This window comes from Vigna radiata, chromosome 11 (assembly GCF_000741045.1).
Source record: "Vigna radiata var. radiata cultivar VC1973A chromosome 11, Vradiata_ver6, whole genome shotgun sequence".
NCBI classification, from domain to species: Eukaryota; Viridiplantae; Streptophyta; class Magnoliopsida; order Fabales; family Fabaceae; genus Vigna; species Vigna radiata.
Window position 1 is genome coordinate 10,444,676 of NC_028361.1, and position 9,890 is coordinate 10,454,565.

General features: G+C 31.6%; 1 protein-coding gene across 1 annotated transcript; it reads left to right on the forward strand.

Annotated features, from left to right (window-relative positions):
• Nucleotides 1-856: 856 nt before the first annotated feature.
• On the forward strand, nt 857-6,152 carry LOC106776754 (ABC transporter G family member 6-like). Its single transcript, XM_014664224.2, has 3 exons — nt 857-1,342; nt 4,350-5,059; nt 5,164-6,152. The coding sequence occupies exons 1-3, from the start codon at nt 857-859 to the stop codon at nt 6,137-6,139; spliced, it is 2,172 nt and encodes a 723-aa protein (XP_014519710.1). The 3' UTR covers nt 6,140-6,152.
• Nucleotides 6,153-9,890: the final 3,738 nt, after the last annotated feature.

The following is a 9,890-nucleotide window of genomic DNA, read 5'->3' on the forward strand; positions in this document are numbered from 1 at the left end:
AAAAACAGGCGTACGCGTGTTAACAAACCCCATATATATATATTTTGAAATATCTTCTGGTTAACTAATTAGTAATGAGATGACTTATTTACCTTATAACATAGAGGTCAATTGGTTTTTCACGTGTTTCATAAACACAAAAAAAAAAACCTTGAAGTTAGTCAAATTTAAAACAATTATTTAATAGAAGAAAACTTGGAGATCATGACCAATTGATATATAGCTTGATTCGGAAAGAAAAGAGATTCCAGATAAGAAAATCACACTTTGTTTAATAGCTAATGGTAGTAACTAGTACTTTTGAAAGGAGTTAGAGGGATAAGGATCTTAAGCCGAATACCGAAGCAAAACGTACGTTTCAATATCCATTGTTGAAAAGGACGGTGTTATAATATCATTTTCTAATAAATCTTATTACATTTAATTTCTAATATTTGCCTAAAAGAGAATTAGATTGTTTTTCTAATATAGTTGTAATCGGTAAGTCCGTTAGCATTACACATAAATACAATAATGAAATGTATATATAAGTCCAAAAAGGTATGGTTCATTGCCAGGCTTTCTTTACTGAATATTATATGAAAAATGGTAGAAACATGCATGCTTAATGTTTGAGAATATAATGAACGAAGCGATGAAGAAAACGAGAAGCCACTTTCAGCTTTTCGATGGAAACAACCTGAAATGGATTCTTCAACGAAGACAGTGAATAGCTTTGGAAGCACCATCTTTCACCGGCTGCACAAAGTCCTTTTCTCACATCCTCTCTTTTAATACATCCTTAACCCTCCACCCTTTCAGTTTCAGGGTCTACCCTCATCATTTTCGCAAACATTGAAATAAGCTTCCCTCAACTATGGCTGAAGCCAATGGCCGCCGTCGTGTTGAAACAGTGATCGACATAAGGAAACCACCCGTGAGCTTCAGCGGGGGTCTTGTGTTTGAGTGCCTGACTTACACAGTGACAAAAAAGGCAAAGGTGGAGGGGAAGTGGTCGAATGAAGAGGTGGATTTGCTGCATGATATAACTAGTTATGCTCCAAAGGGGTGTATCACTGCAGTGATGGGCCCCAGTGGTGCAGGAAAGTCCACTCTTTTGGATGGTCTTGCTGGGAGAATTGCTAGTGGAAGCCTTAAAGGGAAGGTCTCCTTGGATGGTGCAACTATGAGTGCAAGTTTGATCAAAAGAACTTCTGCATATATCATGCAGGAAGATAGGCTTTTCCCTATGCTAACTGTCTATGAGACTTTCATGTTTGCTGCCGATTTCCGCCTTGGACCACTCTCACTTGCCGATAAGAAACTCAGAGTGGAGAACCTCATTAACCAGCTTGGCTTAACGGTATTCAAATCTCATACTAGTTTATTCGCTTTTTGTAGCTATATAAAATTTTAACAAATAATTACGGATCTAAGTAAAATATTTTAAAATTACAAAGCTAAGCTAAACAAGTTGTTGGAGTCCAGACGACATCAAATGAAAGAAGTCATGTTCATGTACGACTTCATCCTCACATATGAGTTAGAGATGAAGTCATACACCCCTAAAACGATTTTAGGTTTAAATAATCGATTAATAGATTTTGTAATCGATTATAGAAGGCTGAACTCGTGCAGAGGAGGCACGAAGAAAATTATTTTTATTCAAACATCTTCTTTCCTTTTTGATTTGTCGACTTTTATTTTTGATTTTGAATATCAATACTAATTACATTAAATTTTTGAATACCAATATAAAATAGAAGTATTCATTGTCTAATAGATAAGTCAGAGGTCTTCTAAACCTTAGGTATGAGTTCAAATCCTATTAAACACATGTTGTTTGCATATCTATATGCAATTTCAACATTGTCCTTTAGAAAATAAAACTAATAAGATAATTATTTTAATTTTAAAAAATAATTATTTTAGTAAAATTAAAAAAAAATGTTTAATTATATATTGTTAATTATTAGTAATTATTAGATTTTCCATTTAAATGGTTACCATTTAAATTAGTATTTATTACAATTTCAATTTAAATGTAATAATAAAAATGTTAATTGGTATATAATCAGTAATTATTACAATTTCAATTTAAATGTAATAATAGAAATATTAGTTTATATATAATTAGTAATTATTACAATTTCAATTTAAATGTAATAATAGAAATGTTAATTTGTATATAATTAGTAATTATGACAATTTTCATTTAAATGTAATAATAGAAATGTTAATTTGTATATAATTAGTAATTATTACCGTTTTCATTTAGATGTAAAAATAAAAATGTTAATTTATATATAATTAGTAATCGATTACTAAACTTGAAATGATAATCGATTATAAGGCCTGTTATTTCCTATATACGAATTCAGCCTTCTGTAATCGATTACAAGCCTGAAATCGTTTTAAGAATACACGATTTTGCCTCTGACTTATATGTCAAGGTGAAGTGAAACATGACTTTTTCATTTAAAGTTGTTTGGATTCCTATGACTTACTTAAATCTATAATTTCAAAATTTTTTACTTAGATCCATAATTTTTTGTTCAAATTTACTTATACAAAATCCAGTTTATTCACTACTTTCATGTGTCTTTTTAAGATATGCTTTCTTCATTATATCTCCTCATCAACATAATGCCGAAGCTTAACTGTTGTATATATAGAAATAACAATGTTTAGGCTTTCACTCCTTACACCACTTTAGCGAATATAGTATATAGTATATACAACCAACTTTTTTTTCTTCTAAATAATCAATTATTTTTAATAATAAAAGTATTAAATTAAGATATGTAATTAATACATAAACTAAATTATTAAGTAAAAAGATTAATAAGACGTAGGATGATTATACCTATCTGAACTCATAATAATTAACTTCAGTCAAAATTGCGAGAAAAAAAAAGTGTCTAAAATATTCAAATCTTCATACTTTTGGACAATGATTATTTGATGCCTACAAGTTTTTTAGGCCCATTTTACAATATCTTTCGCTAGTCTTTATTTTATATTTTTCTTTACAAAAACAATTTTACTTTTGTTAAAATCATTTTACCTGATGATAGATTGTCAAATTATAGTTATTGGTGGAAAAAAAAAAATCTTTTTCCATACTTCATCCTGGAATGCATCATGCATGGGTGTTATTATTTTGATATCCAACAAAAATATACTTTTATTATTTTACCCTTCAATCTCTCTTTTTCTTTACCATTAACTTTTTTTATTGACCAAAATACTTCAAATAAAAGTGAGTTTTAAAAAAAAAATTATTTTAACATTAAATGCACCACTTGACGATCCACTTAAATATTTTGATAGTTACAAAAGTTAAGTTTTATACTTATAAAGGAAAGGAGAGACTGAAAAATAAAATACCGAATATATACTGTGTATAAAAATTTGTTAGTTGTGAAAATAATAGTAAGGTATAACATATGTTTAACTGTAGCAATATTAGCTCAGGTTTGAAAGGTACAAATTCATAGGTCAATCTATACCTTTGACTAAAATTAAACTTTTATTACAAGGAAATGAGAGTAACAAGAAACCAATAACCAGTTATCTTTCTACTTTGTCTTTTTATAAGCAAACACCTATATTAAATAAAGGAAAATAATATTTTAACACCATTTTGATACTGTACATGTGTCAAAATGTGGTTGGACGATTACAAATTAAAAAAACAAACTTTAGTTTTTCTCTTCTAAATATACTCCTGCCTCAACCTTTTTAATTTGAAATCGTCCAATCACATTTTGACACGTGTGCAATGTTAAAATGGTGTCAAAAAATGGTGTTAAAATATCATTTTCCTTAAATAAATTGTTAGCATTGTTGTAATCACATACACTATGTATGGTTACAATAAATATGTTTTTTTCTCAATTTTTTTTATTTGAAATTGTTCAATTATATTTTGACACGTGTACAGTATTAAAATGATACGAAAATTTAGTGTTAAAATATAATTTTTATATGCAAATCCAATATATAGAAAGCCTTCTTAACAATCATCCTTAGTCTGTCAATCATAAATATACTTTCATTACTCATAACTAAGATCCAACACTTTTACTACAAATTACATTTAGAACGCTAGCAGTATGGGAATGATCCATTACAGCAACACTATAATATATAAATTATAATATATCACGCATTTAGTATTTATTAATTATCCATTCCATGTTTTTAATTGTGCCAATGTGAATATTTCTGTAGCATCTTCCTAAAGATAATATAGTTTCTTTGATTCCAAGTTCTCTTTATTATTTTCTCTCTGTTTATACATCCTTCGAATGTCAGTGAAACTTGCTCCCATCTTTTACCCGTTTACCTTTGTTGTGGTGGTGTAGTCATCTCGGAACACCTACATAGGAGATGAAGGGACAAGAGGAGTGTCCGGCGGAGAGAGGCGGCGCGTCTCAATCGGCGTGGACATCATCCACGGCCCATCACTTCTCTTTCTGGACGAGCCAACCTCAGGGCTAGACTCTACCAGCGCCCACAGCGTGATCGAGAAAGTGCACGACATCGCACGCAGCGGCAGCACCGTCATCCTCACCATCCACCAGCCCTCGTCCAGAATCCAACTCCTCCTCGACCACCTCATCATCCTCGCACGGGGCCAGCTCATGTTCCAAGGGTCGCCGCAAGACGTGGCCCTCCACTTGTCACGCATGCCACGCAAAGTCCCCAAGGGAGAGAACCCCATTGAAAGTCTCATTGACGTGATCCAAGAGTACGATCAGAGTGAGGTTGGAGTTGAAGCACTTGCAGAATTTGCACGCACTGGGGTGAAACCACCTCCTTTGTCCAACCAGCCCCACTCAGTGTCCCCTGTTGCACCCTCTTATGCCAATTTCTCTCACCTTAGCCACAGGTTTGAGGAGAAATCTTTGGAGTTTTCGCAGGCGAGTAGAAGGGCAGTGGACGGTTTTGATCACAGTCTCAGAAGTCCCTATAACAACACTTCCATGTCGTGGAGCACTGGGAATAGTGCAGCATTTCTCAAGTTCACACCAGCACGTCTTAAGAATGATCACAAGCCCCACAATAACACAAGGTTTATATAACTTTTTTATTTTGAAATTATAGCTATCATAATTACTAATTCGTTTACGTAGAACTCCTTTTATAGCAATATAAATATTGTTGTTGGCTGCGCAGAAAAAATGCTTCACCTGGCTACTACACATACTCGAGTGAAATCTTTCAAGCCACTCCAACACCCCACAGCAGTGACTACGCAGTGAATGAGAATGACTACCTCACTCCCTCAAATGGCACAAAAGAACACCTTGGCCCAAAGTTTCAAAATTCTTACATAACAGAGATATGGATACTCATTCGCCGCAACTTCATAAACATAAGGCGCACCCCTGAGCTTTTCCTCTCAAGACTCATGGTTCTCACCTTCATGGGCTTCATGATGGCCACCATGTTCCACAACCCTAGAAAAGATTTGCAAGGAATCACCAACCGCCTCAGCTTCTTCATCTTCACAGTCTGCCTCTTCTTCTTCTCTTCCAACGATGCTGTCCCAGCCTTCATCCAGGAAAGGTTCATCTTCATACGGGAAACTTCTCACAATGCCTATAGAGCTTCCACTTACACCATTGCAGGCATCATCACTCACATGCCATTCATTCTTCTCCAAGCAGCTGCCTATGCAGGCATTGTTTGGTTTGCCCTAAAACTCCGAGGCCCTTTTCTTTACTTCTTGCTTGTTCTATTCGTTTCTCTTCTGTCAACAAATTCATTCGTTGTGTTTGTGAGCTCAGTGGTGCCAAACTACATATTGGGTTATGCTATGGTTATTGCCTTCACTGCCTTGTTCTTCTTGTTCTGTGGATACTTCTTGAGCGGCCATGACATTCCTCGTTACTGGCGTTGGATGAACACAATTTCAACGATGACATACCCTTATGAGGGGCTGTTGATGAACCAGTACCAGGTCAACGATACGTTTGGATATATAGATGGAGTACCCATTACCGGTTTTCAGATCTTGGAAAGTCTACATATCAAGACTGATGGAAGTAGGAAGAGGACAGTGGTGCTTATAATGTTTGGTTGGGCTGTGCTATACAGGATTTTATTTTACCTAGTCCTTCGTTTTGCATCGAAAAACCAGAGGTCGTAGAGAACTGTATCTAAGGGAAACTGTGTGAGTTAGTGAATCGTTTGATTTGTTTTGCACTGCAAACATTGTTTTATGATGTTTAAATATGTTGCTTCAATGTATTTTGTCTTGCATTAAGCTTTGTAAATTATATAGCTTGATGGGCTTTTCATATATCGTACAATAAAGCAAATCAAGGAATTAGAGAAAGCCTTTTAACAAATCTCAGCGATATTTAACTCTTGTTAGCATAAGGAAAGACATAAACTTACCAATGATCTGCCTTTTTTCAGTGTTGTTTTCTCTTAAGTCAATGTCATATACAGTGGGGTGGAAAAAGAGACCGGAAAAAAAAATGTTTTTAACAACTCTTTTATTATAACTTTTTTTTTTATAGCATATCTGATACGTATTAATAAAATAGACACATATTCTATTATAAAAAAGTTGTTAAAAAAATTGTTAAAAATTATCTAATGTATTTATGACCATCCGATTAATTTTCTAATGCTGATAATCTTTCTTAGGCTTGATTTTCAGAAAATAAAAAATATTTTAAAATAGAAATCAAAGTTAGATCTAATCAATGAATCGTATTATTCAATGTACAAAGTTTTCCTAAGAAAAATGACACATTACACCAGTATAATATAATAGAAAAAAGAGATAGAAAAAAATTACAAATATAAATATAATTTGTAAGAGATAGAAAAAAAAATACAAATATAAATATAATGTGTATGTGTGAACCTGGAATTGTTTGGTTAATTGAAATGTGTTCTTTTTTGGGCTGTTTAAACCTGTGACTGTGAGTAACATAAGAAATGTTAGTTTATTTTATTTTATTTTATAACTTTTTTTCTATTTTTCTCAAACCAAATATATTCATATATCTTAATCTATTCGATATTTATGTTATATTTAAAGTTTCCTATATTCAATAATTTTACTTTTTTTACAAAATTAAAAAAGCATATGATAGATAGTGTGGTACAAAATAATGAGACTGCAAGAGGGACTATAGTTACTCTAGTTCATTTTCTATATGAAATAAGAATTTGGCATCAAATCCATTCAAATGAAGGAAAAGCAAATATTACTTCAATTTTAAAAAAATTGGTTTTCCGAAATACAAAAAGAAAAAAAAAATATATTGTAACGGATTTTTTTACAATATTTTAACACAATATATATATTATTTTTCTCACTAATTCGTTATTTATTTATTATTGTATTGACATACTCTAAATTCAATAAAAAAAATAACATATATATCATATCAAAATATTATAAAAAAAAAATCTGTATTAACATATTATTGTCTATATAAAAATGATTAATGTTGAGTAGATAATTTCAATCAGTATTGACTTATTAAAGATGAATGGAATGTTTTATTTTTCTTTTTATTACTATTATTTTGGTTGATGATTGATTATGAAAGGTCTTCTACCAGTTGTCGTGCCAACTGTTTGGATGATTTTTTATTTCGTTTCTCATAGATAATATGCAGAGTTGAAGTTTGGCCTTATAACAAAGGTTTTGGACATATATATATTAGAAGACAAAGCTTAATACAGAAATATGCCACTAAATCCATTGGAAGTATCAAATTCGCTTTGTCGGGTATAGGCAAGCCAACTTGGATGGAATAATCATATTTAAAATCTTAGGCCAAAATATACAATATAATATATATATATATATATATATATATATATATATATATATATAATGGTGGAAAACCTTTAATCATACCCAAAAGGCTAATTTAACCTGAGTTTGGCAAGATGATTTATTAATGTATGTCACAATAGATTAAGATTTCAAACTTGAAGTAAATTGAATTGGATTGACTTAATGTTCACGTAAAATTCCAAAAAATATGATGATGACTGCATAAAATTCTTCTATCTTCCATTTGAATCCTTTTACAAGCTTTGAAATTACCGGCAATATATAAATTTTCTATGCAACTTGTTACTCGGACTAATTCTATAAATAACAATATTCTTTCTACACAGAATATAAGTTTTTAGTTAACGAGATGTGCTTGAACGTGTGCTATGGGATTTAGACTGACCAAGCATAATGTTATATGTTAATCATATCAACATCTGTCCTTTCTGTATTTACAATGCCTTTCATTATAATCTGGATTCTTATGCCTTTACTCAACTGAATTACAAATTTTACCTACTAATGGCTGTTTGAATTAGAAAAAGTTAAAAGGGCTTAGTTAGATAAACTACAAACTATAATTTCTAAATTCTTAATTATCATTTCCAGTTAAACATGTCAATTTCCCCTCCAACGTGATAGCCACTGCAACCTTTACAGCCTGAGTACATTGTTTTGAACATTCTTTTCTATATTTTACTAAGTAAAACGGTTGGAAGTCTCACATCGACTAGAGATAAAACCAATTTATAAAATATATATATATATATATATATATATATATATATAAATGAAGTGCAAACATCACCTTACAAACTGGTTTTGTGGGGTGAGTTAGGCTTAAAAACCCACTTTCTAATATGGTATCAAAACCATGGTTAAAAGTCTATCCTAGGATATTTCTTGTTTATTCCACCCGATGTCTATACCTTGGCGTGAAGGGGATGTGTTGAAAGTCTCACATCGACTAGAGATAAAGTCAATTTATAATATATAAATGAGATACAAACCTCATCTTATAAGCCGATTTTGTGAGGTGAGTTAGACTTAAAAATCCACTTTCTAATAAAAACAGAACCTTCTACATTCACCCAAGTTTTTTCTATCTTGCAATGATATTTTCCTTATCCTCTGGATTTGAGACTAATTCCAATCTTAGTACTATGATGGTTGCTGATTTAATTAGTTTCTGTACATATGGGTGCAAAATTTCTGGTCATTACGACAACCCATAATGTAGTTCTACTTTAAAACCTTATAACGGATCCCAAACATAAGAGTTCAGAAACGAATATATATTCTGCTCCTTTTGAACATATAGGACGTGAAATTTACTGATGCATCAGCTCCCTAGCAATCAAGAAGAGTAAGAAATAACTTCAACTATCAGTAATATTATTAAGCTTACAAACCTTAAAAGTACTAATAGATAAATTATTGAATTCTAGTTTACCTTAAGGTATCCTACACATAACAACCTGATTCCATCAGTGCACATTACAGCAAATTTAATCATGATAATATTATGTTCACATGTTGACCATCTGACTTTTGACTCAGTATGTGAATTTTTTAAGCAATATATCTAACAAACTCAAACACAAATGGGATTGGATCCTAAGCACGCTTTGTTTCTATCAAAATAATTAGTGTAAAATATGTTTATAATAATGAATAAGAAATAGGATGTAGTATGAAGTCTGTTTCCTATGCCCTTTGGAGTTTTCTTTTTATATGACTAAGAAGTTATATATGAGATTAGGTAAGCAATTATATTGACCAGAAATTCTGCTAAATTGATGTTAATTTAATTTGCAAAGTAAATTTTTAGTCTGATCACGCTTAAAAGTTAGGCTAGTACTACAAGGATGTCAAGGGGTTACCTGCTCTTTTGGGGTTTCCTTGAGCCACTTCCTCTTGATACTTGGTTTCAAATGTTTATCTATAAGCAAAATATTATAGAAAACATGAAAGGGAATAATTGGTGTGTTGATAGTGCTAGGCATGAGAATGAACAGTCTCATCTTTGAAACTCTTCACAATTCCTACCTTTAGTAATTTTTTATTTGAATTCTTTTCCCCTATAACTTCA